A 26994-nucleotide genomic window follows, 5' to 3' on the forward strand; every position below is an offset into this window, starting at 1 on the left:
CGGGACCTAAACCATAAATAGAGACCAAAATATCACATTTCGGGGAAACCAGTAAGTTAACTAACCAAAACGCCCTAGCAAACATTTTTATATATACATTACAGCACTTGTGATTTGAGTTTAATGTGAAACAGCAAAAATTGTAGTCATGTCTCATGATTTTACCACTACATCAGTTTCAGAATGCATGACAAAATATACAGCTTCCAGTGAGAGCTTAAAGAGACAGTTCACCAAAAAAATTAACACTCTGTGACCATTCACTTTTCAATGTATGACAAAAAGAAACAGGTTTGCAATGACATGAGGGTGAGTAAATGATGACAGAATTTTAATTTCTGACTGAATTATAAATGATGCACTTCAGTCCGCTCTGAACGCATTGTGGGTAAAGGTGCCAGACATCACTGTGCGACAACACTTCACTCAAGCGGGATTTCTATCATCGCCCCACTGATAAGCTAGTCTGTGAATAAACCACTGTTGCAATGGGTGTCCTACACATACAATAGCTTTGCGCAAATCTTGTCAGTATTCTTTATGCCTTTCTTCACCACACCCGACAGTAAATCTTTTAAGTCTGGAGACAAGGTTACGTATAGACTTCCTGTGCTTGTAAATGCTGACTTGATGACATAAGCAAGGTTTTCCTGCTAAGACTGAATGCTTCCTGTCATTCAAGGGTCCATTTGGCAGGAGAGTACTAGCTGAGAGACACTCTCTAGATGCACTTGTGTTGGTTCTCACTCTCTCACACTTTTCAAACTTCTCTTTGGTGAGCTGCTGACCTCTGTTACAAGTTCACAAGGAGCTTATTGTGACCTTAGTTTCGCAAGCACAAACCCATGTGATGTGCAGGAGGAAGTGTAATCAACAAAATAAGCTTGATTAAGGAAATAATCAATACATATGTGTTGCTTAAAGATAAAATGAGAAGTAAATAACACAACACTCTCATGGTCAGAAACATGAAGTGGTTGTGACAACTTTGCTGTTCTGAAGGAATCTCACATCGCTACACTTTTGACTGACGGTATAAAGAACCACTCAACAGATTGCTTTACTCTTGTTCTGGAAGTAAAAATCAACATTTTTAATAACTTAGAAAGCTTTAAAGACAAACCTATCCTGAGCTCCGAGTTTGTTAATTGATGGTATATGCTGAAGGAAGCCATCAGTCCATGTTACTTCATCTTCATTTTTAAAACATTGTGTTTAATCGCGGTGTTTCTGGTGAAGAACTACACTACCCATAATCCTGAAGGGAAACAAACTACCAATCAGAAAATCGCAGCAAACAAAGCACACTAAAAGAGCTCTCAGGGATGCTGCACAGATTTTAAAAAGAATTTTTAAGACCTTTTCTAAGATTTGAACAAATACAATTCGTATGGTGTCCATACCAGATCATATTAAAATTGTTTTATGTACCAATATATCAACACATATGAATTACAGGTCAACCGATATTGGATTAGCATTTTTTACTCTGATGGCCAGACACAGATGCAAATCAAATTTCCAATAATAACCAGAAAAAATAAAATAAAATAAGATTTGGTGCATAACGCAAGGCTTATAATTTTAAACGAACCGAAAATACACCGGGGACTCTTATTTTGAAATGTCTGTACTCCCAGCTGCTCACACCAACAGATAAGGGAAATAAAATATGCATTCTTACAATCGTCTACAACTTATTACTATATACACGCTGTAAAATAAACATGGTCATAAACAAGAATAAGCAGTTTTATTTTAAACCACTCTGAAACCGCTGGAAACACTGTATCATGAGCTACCTGCGTGCTTGGACAATGTGCAATAGTTTCGCATTTTCACTTTGAAGCGTGGAGCGCATACACACTATAGATTTATTTAATCAAATCACAGCCTTCTGCAGTTTAATAATTATATTTTGCCATATCGCAATTCCTGTTTTTCGGTCCCTAAATTTAAGACCTCTTTACATGATAATTAGGACTTTTGTTATACCATTTATGATATTTATGAATTTTTATGGCTTTACATTTTGAAAACTGAATTTAAGACATTTTAAGACTTTAAGGACACGCATGAACCCTGGCTCTGCAGCAAGCTCGCCCTTCCAAACTTGATCTCACATGTCACTCTTTTCCGAAATATGTCTGAACGCATTTCATAATGCAAGAAGGCGTTGAATTTTCAACGTTGCCACAAGGGCTGCTATGGAGGGCATTAGTGTAAACTATATTCAGTCCCACTTTGTTTTAGGTGTCTTTAAATACTACTTACTAACATTAAAATACATACAATACAATGTATTTATATGTTGTTACTACATGTTGTTCTGCAAAACTCAAAAAATTAACATTTGTTGCTTCTGATGTTGAGGTACAGGTAGGTTAAGGAGTAGTGTTTGGGTTAAGGGTTAGGGTAAAGGTAAACAGTGTAACTGCAGATGTAATTAAATGCAGGTACAATGCAATAACATGTACAGTTGAAGTCAGAAGTTTACATACACCTTAGCCAAATACATTTAATCTTAGTTTTTCATAATTCCTGACATTTAATTGTAGAAAACATTCCCTGTCTTAGGTCAGTTAGGATCATTACTTTATTTTAAGAATGTGAAATGTCAGAATAATAGTAGAGAGAATGATTTATTTCAGCTTGTATTTCTCTCATCACATTCACAGTGGGTCAGAAGTTTACATACAATTTGTTAGTATTTGGTAGCATTGCCTTTAAATTGTTTAACTTGGGTCAAACATTTTGGGGTAGCCTTCCACAAGCTTCTCACAATAAGTTGATGGAATTTTGGCCCATTCCTCCAGACAGAACTGCTGTAACTGAGTCAGGTTTGTAGGCCTCCTTGCTCGCACATGCTTTTTCAGTTCTGCCCACAAATTTTCTATCGGACTGAGGTCAGGTCTTTGTGATGGCCACTCTAATACCTTGACTTTGTTGTCCTTAAGCCATTTTACCACAACTTTGGAGGTATGCTTGGGGTCATTGTCCATTTGGAAGACCCATTTGTGACAGAGCTTCAACTTCATGGCTGACGTCTTGAGATGTTGCTTCAATATATCTACATAATTTTCCTTCCTCATGATGCCATCTATTTTGTGAAGTGTACCAGTCCCTCCTGCAGCAAAGCACCCCCACAACATGATGCTGCCACCCCCATGTTTCACGGTTGGGATGGTGTTCTTCGGCTTGCAAGCCTCACCCTTTTTCCCCCAAACATAATGATGGTCATTATGGCCAAAAAGTTCAATTTGTGTTTCATCAGACCAGAGGACATTTCTCCAAAAAGTAAGATCTTTGTCCCCATGTGCACTTGCAAACTGTAGTCTGGCTTTTTTATGGCAGTTTTGGAGCAGTGGCTTCTTCCTTGCTGAGCAGCCTTTCAGGTTATGTCGATATAGGACTTGTTTTACTGTGGATATAGATACTTGTCTACCGGTTTCCTCCAGCATCTTCACAAGGTCCTTTGCTGTTGTTCTGGGATTGATCTGGACTTTTCGCACCAAACTACATTCATCTCTAGGAGACATAATGCGTCTCCTTCCTGTGCGGAATTATGGCTGCGTGGTCCCATGGTGTTTATACTTGCGTACTATTGTTTGTACAGATGAACGTGGTACCTTCAGGCGTTTGTAAATTGCTCCCAAGGATGAACCAGACTTGTGGAGGAGTTCCACAATTTTTTTTTTCAGAGGTCTTGGCTGATTTCTTTTGATTTTCCCATGATGTCAAGCAAAGACGCACTGAGTTTGAAGGTAGGCCTTAAAATACATCCACAGGTACACCTCCAATTTAGTACACCTCCTATCAGAAGCTAATTGGCTAATTGTCTAAAGGCTTGACATCATTTTCTGGAATTTTCCAAGCTGCTTAAAGGTACAGTTAACTTAGTGTATGTAAACTTCTGACCCACTGGAATTGTGATATGTAAACTTCTGACTTCAACTGCATGCACATTGTACCAAATGATTAAGTACATAGTAGTTAATAGCCACTTTTCCACTATCGGGCCAGTGCGAGGCAGGGCTTTCAACTGGCCAGCCGGAGCCAATAGCCTCGGACGTCGAGCCGTGAGACCAAAATCAATCTGCGTTCCCACCATTGAGCCCCGCAGCGCTGCAAGAAAACCCGCCTTTAACATGCCGCCCTGGTGCCAATGTCACACAACCTGCCCATTTCACAAGCAAGAGGGAAACTCATGCTGAGGTATCGTGTTATCTAGAATATCGCGTTTCTATCATTTGTAAACATTAGCTAGCTAGCAAGATAAGTTAGCATTGACAACTCACTGACTGTAACTGCAACGGTGTCCCGAGTGGTCTCTCCACTAACAGTGGGATGATGTCCCAGCACACCGTCCATGACCTCAAACCATGGAAAGTCCTGTCTTTGGGCACCGCTTTGTCCATTGTGCATTTTAATGGATTTGTACTGTACCCACAATTTTTTTAATTTTTCCCAAACCTCTACTGGCAAGTTCGGCAAAACTCCGCCTTTGACACTGACCCCGCCTCACTCCCCAGTTGGCCTTGTTTGGCCCAAGGATAATCGGCGGGCCAGAGATCAGTGGCCATTGGCCCCGAGAAAGCCCTGAGGTGGCACGATGAAGCCCAGGAAGTGACAGTGGGATAGCAACTAGCTCTAGCACGCACTAGCATTCCCTCATTTAGCCCAATAGTGGAAACGAGGCAAATGACACCTAATATATATTGGGTCCCTATATTCTATAGTTGTTTTTTTTTTCAGGGGACCAAGCAGTTAAGCAAGTAAGTTGTCAAGCAAGATAACTTGTTTATAGGTAGCTACCTGAATAATAACACATCCAGTTTAATGACAAACTTTTAAAGGTAACTCTTTCGCCCCTTTGAGTACTGAGGTTTGAACCGCAAAAGTACTGCAAGAACACATGCCAAGTACATACAACGGGACATTAGCAATGCATTAGCCAAGCATTCACGCTGTTTTTGTCTACTTGCATAGAGTTTGCTTATGTTTCCGGCCTTAAAGGGCCATCTTGCTGCCACTTTTGTCCTGATGTTAAGGTGCGGGTATAACCTGAAATAAAGCGGAATATACAGTTGTGCCCAACAATATCTTGTTTGCTTGCCACTAAGTGTCTCAAATAAAACTTCAATACCATGAATCTGCCATACTATGGCAAATGCAGCTCAGAAGCAGTCATTAGCCGTGTTTCTACTATTGGGCCAAATGTGGGCGAGCTGGTGTGTGCCCGGGCCGGTCACTTCCGGGGCTTCATCATGCCTCCTTAGGGCTTCCTCTGGGCCAACAGCAAGGCACCTTTGGGCCACTGATTCTTGGGCCAAAGAAGGCCAATTGGGGTTTGAGGCTGGGTCAATGTCAAAGGCGGAATTTTGTTGAATCAGGTCTCGCTTTCCACCAAGCAAAGACCAAAATAAGCAAACAAACGGCAGCTTGAGCCTCCACATTGTTCATTTCAAGGGCTAACTAGTCTCTGCAGCCTGATACCTCAACTTGAGCTTCCCTCTTGATTGTGAAACGGGCGGGTGTGTGACATTGGCACCAGGGTGGCGTATTAAGGGCAGGTTTTGGTGCAACGCTGTGGGCTACTGGCTCGATGGTAGGAATGCAGATCGAAGGCTATTGGCCCAAGCTGACCAGTTGATAGCCCTGGCCCGATGGTGAAAAAGCGGCTATTGTATTAAGCCCTCTGAGTCCTTGAAATTGCATTAAATCAACCAGTCCGATTGGAACTGCCCATTTGATCCATTTCTCGCAATTTTTGTGAACAGTGTGCATCAGGCAGTCTGTACTGACGCTATACTGTTCTGAGACTAGGTCTCTAATGCAACAGACAATGTATACGTAGGTGACACGTACCAGAATGAAGAAGTACCATGGAAGAGGGACTCCATATTCTCCAGGAAACACAGCCTCCACATACCAGGCGACAAGACCATACAGTAAGGCATCCAACAGCAGGAGACCGAGCACTTGAGCTAGGGAGAAGTCATCGTCAACAGACACCGACTCAAACAGATTATGCCACTGGATCCCAGTACCTGAGGACAATATGGGACATGACTGTCAACCTCCTTTTTCCACAACAGTGTGGCTTAAAACAAGTGTCAAGTTTTGTTTGATCCCTGACCTTTGCCCTCAAACATGCCGATAAGCTGTGCTCCCAATGCCATGGCCACGTTGGATATGAGGCAGGCAGACACTTTCTGTGCGTGTGACAGCAGGTCATAGCGAGGCCACAGGAAGAGATATGGCAGGTAACTCATAAAGTAGATGAATCCACCTGCTGCTGCGGCCACATTCGCTACAGGAGGGAATGAAAGGAATAATTGTTTACATTTTACATGAATTGTATGCAAATGACTCAAACATGGGCATCCGCACCAAGAACTTTACAGGTGAGTCTCTCGAAATCTGTCAAGAAGACCTGTCAGGAAAGGGTTATATTTCACCCCAAAATCAAAAGAAAAAAATTTGAAATTCGATCTTAAGAAGAAAATGAAGATTTTTATAAGATTTTCTATAAAATGCTTCACGTAAGAGCAGTACGGGTCTTCTCCACACAGTCACAAAACACACAGCCTTGAATCTCCTTCCCCGCAAACATAAAAAAAAAGAGAGATGAGACCAAGGTGACGGGAGCATAGTGTGGCACTGCTGTTCAACAAATGGACGAAAATGACACATTGTGCTATTTTTACATTCACATCTCAAAAGGGACAAAGAGATGCAGAGAAGCTCTTCAGACTCGACAGTATGTAATTTGCCGGACTGGCAGAGCAGGACGTGCTGATTAAGGCCTATTTTCAGCCTCTATAAACCTGGCAGAGGACAAATCTCTATGGGTTTAGGAATAAAGAAGGCTGTTGAACCGGAGACATGTGGCCTTGCTGTGCAGTAATATGATTGTTCTGAGTCATATAAAGTGGCCCCCCCAAAATAAATACAGTGCTGTGAAAAAGCATTTTCCCCCTTCCTGATTTCTTCTATTTTCATGTATTTTTCATACAAAATTGTTTTAGATCTCCAAACGAGATATAACATAAAACAAAGGCAACCTGAGTAAACACAAAATACAGTTTTCAAATATATATATTTTTATTGAAGCAAAAAAGTTATTCAACACCTATATCACCCATGTGAAAAACTAACTGCCCCCTTAAACTTAATCGCTGGTTGTGCCACATTTAGCAGCAACAACTGCAACCAAACGCTTCTGATAACTGGAGATCAGTCTTTCACAACGCTGTGGTGGATATCTGGCCCATTCTTCTTCGGAGAACTGCTTTAGTTCAGCCACATTGGAGGATTTTCGAGCATCAACTATCCGTATAAGGTCCTGCCATGCATCTCAATCAGGTTCAAGTCAGGACTTTGACTAGACCACTCCAAAACTTTAATTTACCTTCTTTTGAGCCGTTCAGAGGTGGACTTACTCCTAAGATTTGGATCACTGTCTTGCTGCATAATCCAGTTGCGCTTGAGCTTCAACTCACGGGCTGATGACTGGATGTTCTCCTTTAGGATTTTCTGTTAGAGAGCAGAATTCATGTTTCCCTCAATTATTGCAAGTCGTCCTGAAGCAGCAAAGCATTCCCACACCATCACACTACCACCACCATGCTTGACTGTAGGTATGATGTTCTTTTTGTGGAATTCTGTGCTTGATTTATGCCAGATGTAACGGGACCCCTGTCTTCCAAACAGTTCCTCTTTCGACTCATCAGTCCACAGAACATTCTCCCAAAAGGTTTGAGGATCATCAAGGTGTGTTTTGGCAAAATTCAGACGAGTCTTAATGTTCCTCTGGGTTAGCAGTGGTTTTCGCCTCACCACTCTTCCATGGATGCCATTTTTGGCCGGTGTCTTTCTGATAGTGGAGTCATGAACAGTGACCTTTATTGATGCGAGAGAGGCCTGCAGTTCCTTGGATGTTGTCCTTGGCTTTTTTGTGACTTCCTGAATGAGTCGTCGCTGTGCTCTTGGAGGAATTTTGGAAGGTTGGCCACTTCTGGGAAGGTTCACTACTGTGCCAAGTTTTCTCCATTTGGAGATAATGGCTCTCACTGTGGTTCTTCAGAGTCCCAGAGCCTTTGAAACAGCTTTGTAACCCTTCCCAGACTGGTGTATTTCAATCACCTTTTTCCACATCATTTCTGGAATTTCTTTTAACCTTGGCATAGTGTGCTACTGGATGAGACCTTTTAGCCAACTTCATGCTGCTGAAAAAGTTCTATTTAGGTGTTGATTTGATTGAACAGGGCTGGCAGTAATCATGCATGGGTGTGTCTAGCCTAGCTGAACCCCATTATGAATTTAATTTCATAGATTTGGGGATTTAGTAACTAGATTTAGAAAAAAACTTTTTCACACAGGCCACGTTGGTACTGGATAACTTTTTGTGCTTCAATAAACAACATTATCATTTAAAAACAGTATTTTGTGTTTACTCATATTGGCTTTGATTTATGTTAGATTTTGTTGAAACAATTTAGTATGAGATGTCCACAAAAACTGAAGAAATCAGGATGGGGGCAAATACTTTTTCACAGCACTGTATCTGGACTCTTAAGCTACACTTAAAATGTATGAATGTCTTTATGTCCTCTTCCAAACTATGGATTTCAGAATATGGCAAGTCATCACAACAAAAAAGGCCTCAAATTTGATAGCTGGCCTACTATGATCATCATCATAAAAAAAGGAAATTGAGTGTGTGTCTTTCAACATGAACAAGCATTAAGGTACATTTATGTATTCAGGATTTACAACTATATATTCAGGATTTATATTAATATATTCAGATTTATATATTCAGGATTAACAATTTTATTTTCAATATGTACAGCTATTTAGATTTACAATTATATATATATTTGGATTTGTAACTATACTGTATCTTACAGGAGTGGAATTTACATTTATGCATTTGGCAGATGCTTTTATCCAAAGCGACTTACAGTGTATTTATTACAGGGACAATACACCCGGAGCAACCTGGAGTTAAGTGCCTTGCTCAAGGGCACAATGGTGATGGCTGTGGGGATCGAACCAGCAACCTACCAGTTATGTGCTTTAGCCCACTACGCCACCACCACTCCTAACATGTTTCTCAAGACAAAAGGTCTCTGGGTTAACATGGGTGGAAAAAAGTGACCAACTTTGCAAGTAAAATGACCCATTCTCAGATCAGTGTAGTTATCATAATGAGTCACTTACGAACACAATACCACCCTAAAACTGAATGGTACACTGGCGCATGTTTGATTTGCTATTTTTACCCCCCATCAAGAGCGAACAGTTGAAGCTCAATGAATCTCAATGGATCCCCTTAGAAGCAGCCAAGCCACTCCATAACAGGTATGTGGAGGTCCGGCGTGCACACAAGCACTAATCAAATGCAACTCAAAAAAAGCCTTTCAAACATCCCAAAGGGTCACTATTCTTGTGAGGTAATTGGAACAACCTGGAGGTTTTCTCCTGCTTTTACGAATGGGCATTTGTGGTAATCTAAGGTTTTTATCTGGATGAGAAAAAAAGTAGTAGAGCAGGTTAGAGATAACGCAGAACTGATTTTCAAAAGCTCTGTGTGGTTGGCGTTGTAAAGGAACATATGAAGGTAACAATCACGAAGGAGAATAACTTACTTTGTCTTTGTTGCTCACAGAAAAAAAAGACCTGATTAAGCAGCTGTATGAGTGTGTACAGATCAGGTCGGCTTCTTCCATTATATAAATTAAACTTCACGCTGTTAAGACACTCGCTCCATAATAAAAGGAGAAATGACACGCTGATGGAGACGATCTGGAACACACCTCTGGAAAAGAGCACACTGATCATGAAGCTGAAGTTGATGGTGGACACGGCAAACACCAGCAGGAAGACAAACACCAGTGTTGGGTCACTGTACGTCAAAACCGCTCCGTTGGGACTCACCTGTTAACACAAAAAACACATATGGTTTTATTCACATTCAGGGCCCAAATAGTATTCTGAAAAACAAACTGTTTAATTTACCTTGACACAGATGAGGACAGTGATGAGGAAGATGGAGATGGAAAGGAAGAGGAAAAACATGAGGAACCAGGCGCTCCAGTGTAGCCAGTTACTGAGACCCATCATCCGCATGTACTCCTGAAAAATGCACATGACATGGTCATTTTTTATTAAACCAAGTAAAGCAGTATGACAATGGCAATAAAGTGGACATATTTTAATCTATATTTATTGTGTCAAATTGCTGCATCATTAACGGCCCTTTACGGAAAGTAAGAAGTTCACTTCTCATAAGCATTCGTCCATCATCAGTGCTCTCTTCAGTTCGGCAGATCTCGGCACATGCGTACATGACAAATTTCTCAGAAACGGCCCAACGGGACATGATTTTTATTAACGTAAATTTTACTGAAAGTGAAAATTATATTATACTGCATAAACATGATACAATAAACTAATATTAGACAAACTGTATGGATAAAGTAAGAGTCACTATGCTAAGAAATATATGAATCAACTGAAATGAATCAAAATAATTACATGTGTAATAGAGTCGGAAACAGGGACCTTGCTAAGCCGGTGCTGGTCTATGGCTTATGGAATTATGGAATTATGGAATATTCACCATCATTGTAGTTGAAATAACTCAACATACATGTTGTTAAACTCATTCTTCCTTTTACTGGATGGAGCAACAGCTCCGTGTCTCACTGTGCGATGAATATTGTCCAATGTCATCCGCAGAAACTCTTGTAAATAACGCGTGTGCAAAGTAATTTCACCCCCGAGTCGTCACATCATCGTAGAAAGAAAATGTTTCCGATGCTGCGCAGGAAGCAAGTGAGCCCCATGAGGCAAAACGCGGAAGTGACCATGCATAGAGTCCATTAAACAGGCTAAATTAGTCCCTGTACCTTTAAGGGGCTGTTCGGACAAAACACTTGTTGTGCAAAAAAGAAGAAAAGATGCAGCGCAACTGAACACAGTTGTCTCGAGAAACGTTTTTTTAAAAAGTTCTTTACTTGATACGGTAAAAGTGCGATGCTCCTTGCGTGAAATAGCAAGACACGACACAACAGTCAAAGACTAGGGCTAAGTATTGATACAGATTTCACAATTCGATTTGATTCTGATTCAATTGGGTATAATTTCAATTATAAATGCCCATTTTGCTTACATACGAAAAAAATCTCTCTCAGATAATGCTGTTAATTACACAGGGGACCCTCTAACTTACCTAACTTATTCGTACATTACGAATATATTAATTTAAAAAATATATTTTCTCATTAGTTTTTCATCATTATTTTGGTAAAAAAAATTACAAATTGAATTAAAAAAAAAATGTTGGGTAGCTCAATGGTAAAAGACACTGGCTACCACCCCTGGAGTTCGCTAGTTCGCGAGTTCGAATCCCAGGGCGTGCTGAGTGACTCCAGCCAGGTCTCCTATGCAACCAAATTGGCCCGGTTGCTAGGGAGGGTAGAGTCACATGGGGTAACCTCCTCGTGGTCGCTATAATGTGGCTCGTACTCAGTGGGGCGCATGGTGAGTTGAGCGTAGTTGCCGAGATGGATGGCGTGAAGCCTCCACACATGCTATGTCTCGGTGGCAACGCGCTCAACAAGTCATGTGATAAGATGCACGGGTTGACGTTCTCAGACGCGGAGGCAACTGAGATTCATCCTCCGCCACCCGGATTGAGGCGAATCACTACATGACCACGAGGACTTACAGCACATTGGGAATTGGGCGTTCCAAATTGGGAGAAAAAATAAATAAATACTTTTTTAATGTAAAATGTATCTATAAAAATAACAAAAAATTTACTAATTCCATCAATAAACATAATGTCTTGAAACAGCATATATTTTACTGCATATTGTAAATTGACAGTAAAAATGTGATGCTACTTGCGCGAGGCAAAAAAAAAACAACAACAGCAAGACAGCACAATAGTCAAAGACTAGGGCAAGGAATTGATACAGATTTTACAATTCGATTTGAACTCTAACTTACATTACGTACATTTAAAAAATATAAATTTTACTAATTTTATTTTATCAAAAGTTTTTCATCATTTTGATTAAAAAAAAAAGTTACTTTTTTTTAAGTTTAAATTGAAAACAAATTACATTTAATATTTATCAATGAAAATATATATTTATTTTGTATTACATCAATAAATATGTCTTGAAATTGCATATATTAAATTGCACACTGTAAAAATGCGATGCTCCTTATGCAAGAGACAAAAAAAACTTTTTTATATTAATTTGACACATTTTATCATTAGTTTTACATTGCTTTGGTTAAAAAAATTTAAATATTACATTTATTTAAAAAAATTAAAAAAAAATGTACAAATTCCATGTTTTCCATCAATAAATATGATGTCTTGAAATTGCATATATTATATTGCACATATTATTATGACAGTATATTGTAACATGTTTATTGTTGACATGCATAATTTGTACAATTTTCAAGTAATTATATTTCTATGTAAAACAAGTTCTAAAATGATACTGTCTCTTTAAGAATAGCGCCAGTTCAGCGAGCATCTCAAAAGTGTTTTGGTTGAGCGCATATTAACGAGTTGAGTCGCACGGTTCTTATGTTTGATAAGAATTAAAATGCTTCTCTTTTTGTTGTTTTTGATCAACAACTGACTGTAAAGAACAGAAAGGGTATTAAAAGAGACATTACTGAATTACAAAAGGATTGTGTGGATCTCATCTTTGGACACTTATTACACCAAACTTGTACTCTCAACACGCAGTGAAAGGATCTTGGTGCTAAACTTAAATTTGGTCACACCACGGAATAAAAAGAAAGTCACGATATGAGAATGGATAAATGACAGAAGTTTCATTTTTGGGTGAACGACCCCTTTAATGTTGTTCTCAAGACACATACACACCTTGAGTTTTCTCTCCTTTTCCTGTACCACAGCGCGAATGATGTTCAGAGACGTGTAGGTGAAGCTGAGCACGAGCAGCAGGGGAAGCTGGTTTTGGATTGCCAGGATGAAGACGTCGTAGATGAACGCTGGGTATGGAAAACGGGACAGAAGCACTTGGGTATGTTTGAAGAGGGCTGACGCTGCCGTGCTGTTGTAGGCCTTCATGATGCCTCTGTCCACCGCGTGCTGCACCTGCAGGAAACCCTCACGGAAATATCCTGTCCAGAGACATGAAAGAAATCACAGTGATTTATAACAAAATGACCATGTAGAGCATTTCAAATCAGTTACTTATGAGGTTCCATTTCGGTTAGGATGCTGCCTCATGAGCTAGACGCAGCGCAGCGAATAGAATTCTCGAGACAAATTTTAAAAGTTAAAGTTCTTTTTTTTCAAGTTTTTTTTTTTAAACACTGGAAAAACGACGAGATGAGGCGCAATGGCGCAAAAATAATTGAGAAACACCAAAGACGGACGCAAAAGTGAGTTCGGTGTGAACAGCCCCTTAAGAAGGTAGACGTTTCCACAGAACGTGTTTTTGCGTCCGTCTGCGCTGTTTCTCAATGACTTTTCAGTGTAAACGTTTGCTAGACGGACATCTTTGAACACTGCGCTGCGTCTCGTCATTTTCTCAGCCTCTTGTGCATCTTTTTAGACACCTTATAACGTTAAGTAGAACTTCAACTTTTAAAAAACATGTCTTGAGAAACCTGTGTTCTATTGTATTCGTGGTGCTACGTCTAGCTTTTTAAGCGCAAGGGTGTGAACGGCCCTTCACTGATGTTTGAAACACAGCTAGTGTCAACATATTACAAACAGGCATCAACACACAGCATTTTAATTAAATCGAACAAACAGGAGAGCATTTTCTAATGAGCTTTTGGAAATAAAACTTCCTGCAGCTTAAAATACACACTGAGAATTCCTCACTTCTCCAGATGGCTTTTCAACCATAATGACCTTTGGAGACCAAAATATTTCAGTATAAAGCCACTAAAATGCAATTAATTGAAGATCAAAGTAGTCATGGAAGCAGAGATCATGCTATAATTTGTTGCAGCTTGCCAAAAATAGAGTTTGACCATCATCAAACAAAGATCAAACATGAGTTTAACGTTAACGCAGGGTTGATGATTAATAACAGAACCACTGCAGGCGTTTTGAAGGGGTCGTCGGACAGAGGGAATGACAACAAATCCAAATCACTTCCTAATCAATAGCTAGTACTGTCATGGGAACCCTCAAGTACAGGAAGAGATTGTTAAGGAAGCAGAGAAGAGTGAACAGGCCGGTTTTATCTTGCTTGTTTTATGATGCTAACCAAAGGCGTGGGAAGATCAGGTTGTTCAGGGAAGAAAACAAAGGCCAATGAAGACATTCCTAGTTCTTATCAGATGATAGTATGTCTTAATGTACTAGTACAATTGTGTGAGCTTAAAGACACCATGAAAACAAAAACTGACTATACAAAAAATGAGTTTTGCAGCACATGTACTCCTTTAAGTTGACAAGAAAGGGCACATTTCACTCTTTTGGTGCGCACTAGAGTCCGTCGACAGAGTTTGTTTTGTTATGGTTGTTTTTTCCGAACTTAGGTGCACCTGATCGGTTTTACCAATGTTTTTAACTGCTATTTACACTTTTCTGCTTTATCGGTCCACCTGTCTTTTAATATCGAGTTTATCTAAAAATAGCACCAAAGACATTACACTAATGTGCGTTCAACAAGAAATGGTGGTGTTTACAGGTAAAGTAACTTAATTAAGCAATAAGGCATGAGAGGCCATGCTATATTGTGAATATAGTCACGGCTGAAGGCGTTGTTAGGTACGATGTGAAGTGGAGTGCCGGCAACCACTTCAGCAGTGACTATATTCACAATATGGCACAGCCTCGTGTGCCTTAATGCTTTCATAAAAAGGTCACCACATACTAAAAAACACTAAGAACACAAATGTTCATGAAAAAGTGTGATATTTTGTCAGTAAAATCATTCAATGCCATTCTTCCATCAGAAAATATAGTCCCTGCCAGCAAACAGGGGACGTCCCCCGGACGTTCGCCAACGTCCGCTTAGGTCGGCATTTGGTCATATTTTTAACGTTTGCTGCAGGACGTTCCCAGGACATTTTGGACATTCGCAACAGGTCCCATTTTCGTCCGGGCAAAACGATCTGAAAATGACGTTCAGGGGACGTCAGCGAACGTCCCCGTTTCGTCCCTAAAATAACATTCGTCTTTGGTCCCACAATGGACGTTTATCTTACAAGAATGCTTTTAATTGTAAGGATGCAATGTACAGATAGGTTACTTACCTCCAAACGTGTGCAAAATGCACCCATCCGTATCCATGTGCTGCCTTCTCTTATCAGACCTGCCTTTTTTTATTTTTCAGCAACTTTACAGATTACAGAAACAAAACTTTGTTTTAGGTTCAAATTAAGCCTACGGGAGGAATCAGCGGTAAACGAGGAGCTCAAATCAGCTGGCAACCGAACACATAGGGCGTTTTCCAAACTGCATGTTTGTGCCCTAGAAGAGCACTGCGGAAAGGTGACAACACTCTTAGGGTCGTTCCCAACTAAAGTAAGACAATAATTTTTTCATGAATTCAGGGCCATTCCGCAAGACAGTTAGCGAAGGGTACAATCACATGCTCCCTTCAAAGTGCCCACATCAAGAGCTCTGTCCTTTGGAGTGAGTATAGGGAATAGGGATGATCACTTTCGATTGGAATTCGCCCACAAACACAAACGCTGCCAGACAGACATGCCTACACACCTGCGCATGCACAACTTTTGAATCTCTAAGGCCAGCTGTCAGTCGACGCATCTCTGGTAAAACGTAAGCGTAAATATATTTGTATTCATCATTTTACACAGGGGTTTGTACATATATCATTGAGTTTCACTTTAGAGTTGAAATGCTTTACCCTTCAGTGTCTTAAAAACGTTCCTGCTTCGTCATTTTGTAATTTTAAATGGCCTGTTTGTGCACAGCCAATCTTCCGTGAGGCAGCAGGTAATTTTGATAATTCACCGTGTTAGACTAATTTCAGTTATTGGAGATGGGCAGCTTCAACATGACTAGTTTCACACTTATCATTAACTTTATTTTAGTTCGTTCATTTACAGTTTAAGTCAGAAGTTTACATGCATCTTAGACAAATACATTTAAACTCAGTTTTTATTAAATTTAATCGTAGATATCATTCCCTGTCTTAGGTCAGTTAGGATCGCTACTTTATTTTAAGAATGTGAAATGTCAGAATAATAGTAGAGAGAATGATTTATTTCTGATTTTATTTCTTTCATCACATTCCCAGTGGGTCAGAAGTTTACATACACTATGTTAGTATTTGGTAGCATTGCCTTGAAATTGTTTAACTTGGGTCAAACATTTTGGGTAGTCTTCCACAAGCTTCTCACAATAAGTTGCTGGAATTTTGTCCCATTCCTCCAGACAGAACTGGTGTAACTGAGTCAGGTTTGTAGACCTCCTTGCTCGCACATGCTTTTTCAGTTCTGCCAACAAATTTTCTATCAGATTGAGGTCAGGGCTATGTGGTGGCCACTCCAATACCTTGACTTTGTTGTCCTTAAGCCATTTTGCCACAACTTTGGAGGTATGCTTGGGGTCATTGTCCATTTGGAAGACCCATTTGCGACCAAGCTTTAACTTCCTAGTTGATGTCTTGAGATGTTGCTTCAATATATCCACACAATTTCCTTCCTCATGATTCCATCTATTTTGTGAAGTGCATCAGTCCCTCCTGCAGCAAATCACCCCCACAACATGATATTACCACCCCCATGCTTGCAAGCCTCACCCTTTTTCCTCCAAACATAGCGATGGTCATCATAGCCAAAAAGTTCAATTTTTGTTTCATCAGACCAGAGGACATTTCTCCAAAAAGTAAGCTCTTTCTCCCCATGTGCACTTGCAAACTGTAGTCTGGCTTTTTTATGGCGGTTTTGGAGCAGTGGCTTCTTCCTTGCTGAGCAGCCTTTCAGTTTATGTCGATATAGGGCTCGTTTTACTGTGGATATAGATACTTGTCTACCTGTTTCCTCCAGCATCTTCACAAGGTCCTTTGCTGTTGTTCTGGGATTGATCTGCACTTTTCGCACCAAACTACGTTCATCTCTAGGAGACAGAATGTGTCTCCTTCCTGAGCGGTATGATGGCTGCGTGGTCCCATGGTGTTTATACTTGTGTACTATTGTTTGTACAGATGAACGTGGTACCTTCAGGCATTTGGAAATTGCTCCCAAGGATGAACCAGACTTGTGGAGGTCCACAATGTTTTTTTCTGAGGTCTTGGCTGATTTCTTTTGATTTTCCCATGATGTCAAGCAAAGAGGCACTGAGTTTGAAGGTAGGCCTTACAATACATCCACAGGTACACCTCCAATTGACTCCAATTAGCCAATTAGCCTATCAGAAGCTAACTGGCTAATTGCCTAAAGGCCTGACATCATTTTCTGTAATTTTCCAAGCTGCTTAAAAGGTACAGTTAACAATCTGTCTGTAAACAATTGTTGGAAAAATTACTCATGTCATGCACAGAGTAGATTTCCTAAACAACTTGCCAAAACTAGTATGCTAATATTAAATCTGTGGAGTGGTTCAAAAATTCGTTTTAATGACTTTAACCTTTCTGACTTCAACTGTATCTGACTTCTGCTCACAAATGCCCTATGACGCATGTGCCATAGTGAGCCAATAACACACAAGGTGAATAGATGTTAAAACTGTCATTACTTTCTCAAAAAGACTGTGTTTTAATTTGTAGGGACAAACCCTTTGGCATTTTCTGCACTAATGTTCACAGAGGTCCAAATGAGCATGGCAAACGTATAAGTCTCAAGTTATCATTATTATATTACAAATGCATGTCTTATAACAATATAACATACATTTAAATACATTGTCATCTGCTGTACCTACAAATTGTGCTGGGAAACAGTTAGTGTCTTTTGTGTTTTATCTAAATGCTTAAATATTATCTTGATGATGATTAGTAGTAGTTTTTTTAATAACACTGTTTAATAATGTCACTTGTATGTTTTTCTTCATTTCAGAGAGTCATGCAGTGCCTCACTCCTGTTTCATTTGCTTCATGCTTCAGAAGGTAATAGTTTTTAGACAATAAATATATTTTGCATTGTTATAATTTTTCGGCAGCGTTTTTGTTTGGGATTGTCTTTGTGGTAAATCCACCCCTAATAGGCTCAAACACACAACACAGTGGTATTCTTTTGATTATTGTCTTTTCTTTTTAGGTAGGAACTCCTCAACAAGGCCACATCATCACTGAATCGTAAAGGCATTGATTACAATTTTCCAACTTTGCAAGCTTTTGTATCTAACCAGAGAAGATTTGTAAATGCATGAATGAAGCATACATGTTGCAGAATAAAACAACAGATGTCAATGGAAATAAATGATGACTGTACACTTACAATCATACAAATAACTTGCACATAAATTACTTGTAGAAAAAATACTAATAAAATATTTTGTTAGCCTGCCGATCATTAACCCTTAAAAGGACAAGAACATAAAATACCTCAAATTAAATTATAAAAACATACTTTTTTTTTTCCTTCAAAATACTGATTTTATTGCCAATTTTACAGCATGTATCTTTCATGAAAACAACATGTAAAAGGTAGGAGCATTCACAACAAGGTCAGTGGACTTCTAAAGCCCAAAATATACTTCGATTTTGACGTGAACACTCAGCGTCTGCATACAGTCGACCGTGAGCCTTTCAAAGTATGCTCCATTTGATGGTGCACGCACTCACAGGTGGTTGGCACATGCGCGCTATGACTGTTGTTGTTTTTCCCTTTAATTCTTGTTATTTACTGGCGATTACATCTTCTAGCCTTTCTTCATGACAGCAACAGCTAAAATGTGAGTATTGCCACCTTGTGGATCCACTAATTCGTGCAAATAATGGGTGGGACCCCCATAAGTCATTAGGGACCCCCCATAAGACGTCAAAATCAGACTGTGGGGTCCCCAAATATTCGTATTTTAGTAAAGATAATAATGACAAATACCATTTAATTTACGCAGTTAGAATTAGGTAAATTTTGTGAATGATTTACAATAATTAGGGTTCTACAGTGTGAGCGTTTTACTCACATTACTGCTTGCGAATGCAGAAATTATTTGGGCGCACCGGCGCGAGTGATAGCTGATCTAATGCCCAAAGTTATGAACTTCTTATATGCAGCCAACCATCAGAATAAAAACTCCCTAATGCATCTTCCCTCATATACCAAATACTTTTAAATGAGGTGCGTTAGTTATTTTTGCATTAAAAGCGTAGTTTTTTCACTGTCACATGGCTGCGAGTGCTGACCTCTCCCTCCCTCTCTTTCTTTCACGTGCACGCAGAGACCAAGGGAGAGATATACCATGTGAAGATGGTTAAAGTGGAGTTTCTTTCTTGTTTTTTATGTTTCAAAATGACGGACAACATTTTGTGATCTCACGGTCACATGCAAGATTCTGAGAAAAATAGGCAGTCAAATAAAAATGTGCGAATCCATAAAATGCGCGATAACAGTAAACAGCATCTTAGCGTCCTCGTCTAACTCAACGTGATAAGCAAAATCTCAAACATAATAATAATAATAATAATTTAAAAAAAGCATGAAATGTCACTCTACCAATAACAGCCTCTTTGCACAACTGCGTGAGGATGACACGTACCAAACTTATTCTGCTTCTAACGCACACCAAACTTATTCCGCTGGCTGTCACGTGGACAAGTGCTTGTGGGTTTCTTTTTCTTTGATCGTCAATGGTCATGAAAATTCAATAACACCATAACCACGCACTGCAAGATTGTAAAAACCTCTTAAAACGGCATACCTTGTTGATGCTTTATAACGAGACCACCAAGTTGCTGCATGGCTCTGCGTCTATATGTAATAGACCAGTAGAAATGTCAACCGCTACAATTGTATCAAGTATCATGTCTATCGCGGTTATGCAAAAATCCATGGCAATACACGTTCCAAAAAAAGCACTGTATTATAATCATCATTTTTAATTTCTCACGACCATCACTGATGGTGCTCTCTCACGCGTGCACACACATGAGCAAACACATACACCGATCAACCACAACATTAAAACCACCTGCCTAATATTGTGTAGGTACCCCTCGTGCCGCCAAAACAGCGCCAACCCGCATCGCAGAATAGCATTCTTCTCACCACAATTGTACAGAATGGGGAAAAAATGTGATCTCAGTGATTTGGAGCGTGGAATGATTGTTGGTGCCAGATGGGCTGGTTTGAGTATTTCTGGGATTTTCACACACAACAGTCTCTAGAATTTACTCAGAATGGTGCCAAAAACAAAAAACATCCAGTGAGCGGCAGTTCTGTGGATGGAAACACCTTGTTGATGAGAGAGGTCAACAGAGAATGGCCAGACTGGTTCGAACTGACAAAGTCTACGGTAACTCAGATAACCGCTCTGTACAATTGCGGGTTGGTGCTGTTTTGGCGGCACGAGGGGTACCTACACAATATTAGGCAGGTGGTTTTAATGTTGTGGCTGATCAGTGTAGAGCGTGAAGAGAGAGAGCGTGCATCCATGGCAGTGATGTACTGTATGTGTAGACTTACATTTATATAAGTAGAGGGGGCTTCAGGGTAAGAAGTTTGGGAACCACTGATCTGGCGCATATCTTCATAGAAACAATAAAAAAATTAAAAAAACAGCATATACAGACGCAGAATTGCTTCTTTGTGGTAGTTTGTCATATAAAATATATTAACATTTTATGACTTTCATGAATAACCCATTAAGCATTATTGCAATATACAATGCTTAATAGATAGTTAAAACTGAAAATACATTAATGTAGTTATGAATCTCATGAAAGTTTGATTTGATAGATTTAAATGTTGATGAACTAGCCACTAATCTGTTAAGAATTAGGCCTACCTTCAGTATATGTTTGTTAATGGCAAATGGAAATATAAAGTGTCATCAATATATTATTAGATTATTAGTGACTTAAGGAGATTTTTGTGCTTCCTGTAATGCCAAGTTTACACTACACGATTTTAGGCCCGATTTTCACTCGCCAACAAAAGCCCGAAATCATAGGCAAATCAGAGCTCGCTCACGTGAGCGACGAACGCAATGTATGAATTATCAAAGATGCGATCTACATTTACATTTACGCATTTGGCAGACGCTTTTATCCAAAGCGATTTACAGTGCACTTATTACAGGGACAATCCCCCTGGAGTTAAGTGCCTTGCTCAAGGACACAATGGTGATGGCTGTGGGGATTGAACCAGCAACCTTCTGATTACCAGTTATGTGCTTTAGCCCACCACACCACACCACAGAGAGAGAAGCGCCGATGTGTCGCCGATGTCAGCGAGATATCTAGAATGTTAAACATCTGGACCTGTTTGCGATTCCAAATCGCGCAATGTGAAATGTGTTTTGACTGAATACAACTGCAGCGTTGACCTACAGCCAATGAGAGAGCAAGAAACAGGGCACAGGAAGTTTCAGTGGGAGGAGTCCTGATGTACCTGCAACAGAACATCAACTAGCATGTCTACGGTATCAAGAAAGTCTCACTGGACCGAAGAAATGGAGGAAACATTAGTGGAACATTGGCAGGATTTGATGTTTCCTCTGAACTGTACCACAACTGGGTGAAGAGTTGGAGAGAAATTGCCAATTCTCTTGGACAGTCAGGTAAGCAAATAGGTAGATGTTTCAGTAGGAGGTAATTTTTCATATTGTAACCAATAAAATATATGATGCCTTTTCACATTATGTAAAGGCGATTAAAAACATACACATCATATTCTGAAATGCATAACATATGATCATGCATTTGTTTTGGTACCACAATCCGACGTCTTTGAAAGTCGTGTAGTGTGTAGGAGGCATAAAGTTAATCTAAAAAAGTCATAATTTTAAAAAGGTTTATCAGGTGTCCTTTTTCTGTAGTAATTTTGAATGCATGCATGCTCTATAAATCGCAATTCATCCAAAATCCTGGAAATGAACCGCAATTGTTGGCCTATAATTTGCGTCTTTGCATGCATCCGGTCGCAATTGTTATAAATGATTATAAATGTATTATTATAAAATGATTATAAAATAATAATTCTCATAACTGTTTGTCTATGAAAAAATTGCCTTCAGAGAGCAGCATGCATTCTTTGCATCAAACTCAGTTGACAACAGCTCAAACTTTTAACAGATATACGCATATAAAATTGACACTCTTTATCTTCTGAAAAAAACATGACCAAAATATTAGTCATCTTAAAAGCGTTGTCTTATAAAATGCTCTGTAGAAAGACAAATGAAATGCAATTTAAAAAATTGTCCCACCCATTCCTGTTTCAATAGAAAATACGTCAAACCAAGGAAGGAAAATTGCATTCATCGAACCATTACTTGAAATTGATGGGCTGTGGCTTATACTGGTTTTATTTCTAGACGCATGTATCAAATATTTCCCACAATGCATTAGTGTGGACTCACCTGGCGTGCCGCCATGTGACTCATGTTGTTCTCGTGGTCCGGGAAGCTGGAAGAGGGGAAACAGGCTGAGGGTGTGCCAGTCCAGATCATTGTTTGGGTTGAGCTCGGATTTCTCGCGATCTGGAGCGTTTCGGGGGCTGTACGTGAAGCGCAGATGATAGCCAACCTGACAACCAATGAGAAGAAGAGTTATTTAGCACATTATTTTATCCAAAGTCACGTGGAACACATTTATTATCCTGATTTTAAACATCTTGATCAATGGCACAATGGGAATAGTTTGCATCGTTCCTGGTTCGGACAACATTACATTTACCCTACTGTTAATGTTAATTCTAAATATTGTTCAATATCGACTTAGGTCAGAGTATGCAATATTTAATCAGATATCGATACATATTTTGCAATTACTCAAAGCTTTTCCAATTGCCCCAAGCTAGTCTCGAACCGGCAAACTTTCAATCTCCAAAGAACACAGGTATGGTGCACCTTACCACTGGACCACATTGCCACAGGTGCTGAAAAAACATACCACGCTGAGAGTCAGCATGTTTTGAATTTAAAAAAAAAAGTACTCAAAATGATGGATAGCCAATATGGTTAATATCAAACACAGCAGAAAGAAAGAACAGACCGGTCATAATGTATTTTGCAAATACTCAAAATTTTGCAAGTTGCACCAAGCTGGTCTCGAACCGGCAATCTTTTGATCTCCAGAGCATAAAGGCATGGTGCACTGACCGCTGTGCCACATTGCATGTTTTCTCCAAACTTCTCAATCCTTTCAAAAGATTTCAGAAGAACAACACTAAGACAAAGAAGAACAGGTATACCTTCAAACAGAAATGATCTGTGATAAGCCCTACAACTATTCAGTAAACAATACAAAGATCTCCAGTACAATATAACATCAACTCAAACACTGGCCCACCTGGGAATCAAACCCACACTCTTTTGAACTACATATCAGTGCTTTGACACACACTGAGCCACTCAGTTGACGTGCTCATTGAATGGCAAAGAGACTTCCTGAGGTTAGAGTCACTTCTCCAGGTCTATGCTCTAGTGTTGTCAAAAGTACTTCTTTTGGTACTTCGGTACCAAGTCGATACTAAAATAAAAAAAGATGTAACAATACCAGTGTTTCTGCCGTACTGGCAGTACCGAGCACCGACTCTATCTGGTACCAGCGCCTGACATGACAGCTTTAAAATGCTCACAGGCTTATTTTGAATGCGTGCTCTGTTACTCCTTGCCCTAGACATTAACAAAATTATCGTATGGTAAAAGTATGGTCTATTAAATATATGGCACTGTTGTGTTTGACATACTGAATGAAAATGTGTATTTTTGTCCACTGAAAATTGGTGGAAAGTACAACCATTCTTACATTAACTGTCCTAAAAAATGATATTTACTAACGGTTTGACAGACATTCATTCTACTTGTGTTTCATAAATGGCACCAATTGAACAGACGTACTTCTAGCACTCACAGCCTTGTTTTAGTTCACATCAAATTAAATTCGGCATATACTCTAAAGTCAACTGTTAACACCAAGATATATCACCTCAATGTGGGATATTTAATACAGAAAGGTGCACCAAAGCTGATGTTTCTGGGAACAGTTCATAGGAAATGGTAGCAATTAGCTATATCTTCTCTTCATCCACACCCCGCCAATGACGTTTAGGCAGGACCTGCACTGAAGTCGAGGTAAACTCATTAAACCTTGTAAAGAACTCATGGCCCATGACTGAGATACAAGAACTTTCATCAAGAGAGATGAATAAAAACCAGAGCAGGACTCGACTCTCCATTAGGCTTGAAAGTACATTGCTAAAATAGCTTCAACTACGAGAATGAGTTGATAAACACATGAGCCGGCGCTGGATACATTAATATTGTTTGTGGCAGGAGTGCTAATGGCCTGCTACTTTCAGCTATATTAGATTACACTTTCTATTCCTGTGGAAAACAGTTTTATTTCTCGACATATGTCGCCACGTACTAAAGCAGAATCAGAATGAGCTTTTTTGCCAAGTATGCTTACACATACCAGGAATTAGTCTTGGTGATGAATACTGAAGCCATTCCACGAGCATTGCTGAGAATGGCGGAGTACGGTTAGATAACCGTTCCAAGAATTCTGTGCCAAGAACGGTTTATAATCATTCCGTGCTGAACCGTGCTCAAGTGGAAATGCAACTGTAACCATTCCGTGCCGTGCTCAGAACCGTTCGGCCTGATATTGTTTTTATAAACCAGTTTAAAAATATATGTTACTTAACCAGTTTTTCTCTTGTTTACCAATATATACGATATCTAAACATACTTGGGGCCTGGGTAGCTCAGCGAGTATTGACGCTGACTACCACCCCTGAAGTCGCAAGTTCGAATCCAGGGCGTGCTGAGTGACTCCAGCCAGGTCTCCTAAGCAACCAAATTGGGTAGAGATTTTAGGTTTAGATTAACCCATCTTGTGTACACACTGCAGTCGTACAGGCTGATCTGGGTGAACAAGTAAACAGGTAAAAGTTGTTTACTGGATGCCAGTTTAAAGGAATTGTCATCCGTTAAAACACAGGTCTGTCTGGTCTGAAAGTTTACTGACAGGGTGACGACTCACCTGCAGAGGAAGTGGATCATCTTCATGTGTGAAAGAGTGTTCGAAGACAACAGCTGCCAAGATCTTTGCTGATGCAGGGTCTGTTTTCACAAACTCTTCAAACTGTTCTTCCGTTTCAAAGCCACGGACTGAAAGAAAAGACAAAGAGACACATCTTTAGTGCGATATCAGGTTCATTCATACTGTCTTTAATGGGGTTTGCATCACTATTACTATGCATTACTATTGCACATGCTTAGGGTTAGTGTTCTGAACAAACCCTAAGTATTCAACTTTGGCACATGAAGCGACGTTAATTATCCCGCAAATCATGCTGCTTGTTAAAGAGAGGTGTGCTATAACTTTTCCATGGAATTGGCCTTATGGATTTTTGACTGGCGATCAATAAAATCACTTCGACTTAAAATTAAGGTGGAATCTGAGCCAGATATAAAGACCAGAATTTCATAGAGAATTGAAGGTGGGCTTTTATGAATTGGGACATACAAAACACCCGAGTACCCACATAGCAACATGCTAAAAACCACTAATAACACCCTAGCATCGTGGTGGCGAGTGTTGCACAGACAAACACCGTTCATATTTTTACAAAATCTAGTTAATTGTAAGATTAAACCGATAAAATTAGATTAAATCAACTTGAAATGTAACCATTTTCGCAATCATACTAAGCCATGCAACCTTTATAAGAGCTGTGTGGACGTTGACTCGCCATTCGACCTTTAAAATAATTGATTTTACCAGTCTGTAAACATTGCAAGTAAATGTTATCATGAGAGTTTGGTATTTTTTTCCCAAGATAAAAATTAAGATTTAAGACCTAAATCCAATTAAACAAGAGTACCATCTTCTCAACTCTTTCTCTCTGAAAATTATGTTATCAATTACTCACCCTCATGTCGTTCCAAATCCATATGCTGTTATTTCTTTTTTTGTAAAACATTTTTACAAAGCTGTTCCCATACAACTACAGTTCATAGTGACCACACATGCCATGTGCGCAATTTCAAGTGCACCTTTAAATAAAATATGCACCAATAATAGGGCTGGGTATTGATACAGATTTCCCAATTCCGATTCACAAGCTCTAGATTCGATATCGATTCATATGGGTACAATTCTGTTACAATTTCCATTTTGCTATTCTCTCTCAGCTAATGCACTAAATTATAAAGGAACCTTCTAGGTACAATTCGAAAACATAAATTTTACAAATCATATTTTATCATTAGTTTTTCATCAGATTGGTCATATTTTAGCTTTTGAAAAATGGAAAATCGGAAAAAATGGAAAATCATGAAAAGTGTCAATTGTAGCATTCCATTTAGGTTAACTCCAATTGCGTCAAAATTTTCTATTTACAGCGCTTTTTTTGTAACTATTGAGTATTGTAACCAATCACAGACATGTTAGTCACTTTCTGTTTATAATTTATTCAATATACAGTATTAAGAATAACAGATTTGTTTTACATGCTGCTAAGAGGGTCAATGTACATTTCGACATTTGGGCACCGTTTTGTCTTGATTTACTAATGTATAGGTTGTGTAACCTGCATAAAGCATATGGCATGCATATGGCTCACACAAAATAAGTATTTTAATTAGTGCTATCAGTCGATTTTTTTATTTAAAGATTTTTAATCACGATTAATCACGTTTTTTTTTTTTAGTTAATCGCGGTTAAACAGATTTTTTAAATGCTGAAATTTGACATATATATATACAGGTGCATCTCAATAAATTAGAATGTCGTGGAAAAGTTCATTTATTTCAGTAATTCAACTCAAATTGTGAAACTCGTTTATTAAATAAATTCAGTGCACACAGACTGAAGTAGTTTA

General features: G+C 39.2%; 1 protein-coding gene across 2 annotated transcripts in view; it reads right to left on the bottom strand.

Annotated features, from left to right (window-relative positions):
• Positions 1-26994, bottom strand: part of LOC127451970 (phospholipid-transporting ATPase ABCA3-like) — a 67037-nt gene that overhangs the window by 26947 nt on the left and 13096 nt on the right. The window contains exons 4-10 of one of the 2 annotated variants that reach the window (XM_051717069.1): positions 25152-25279; positions 22523-22688; positions 12929-13188; positions 10027-10143; positions 9825-9945; positions 6140-6313; positions 5869-6050 (exon numbers count right to left, since the gene is read on the bottom strand). In XM_051717069.1, coding sequence (XP_051573029.1) covers positions 5869-6050; positions 6140-6313; positions 9825-9945; positions 10027-10143; positions 12929-13188; positions 22523-22688; positions 25152-25279 — 1148 coding nt within the window. Of the gene's footprint in view, positions 1-5868; positions 6051-6139; positions 6314-9824; positions 9946-10026; positions 10144-12928; positions 13189-20625; positions 20655-22522; positions 22689-25151; positions 25280-26994 lie in introns of those variants that run through there. The other variant, XM_051717070.1, reaches the window with a different exon arrangement.

Source organism: Myxocyprinus asiaticus, chromosome 14 (genome assembly GCF_019703515.2).
Source record: "Myxocyprinus asiaticus isolate MX2 ecotype Aquarium Trade chromosome 14, UBuf_Myxa_2, whole genome shotgun sequence".
NCBI lineage: Eukaryota > Metazoa > Chordata > Actinopteri > Cypriniformes > Catostomidae > Myxocyprinus > Myxocyprinus asiaticus.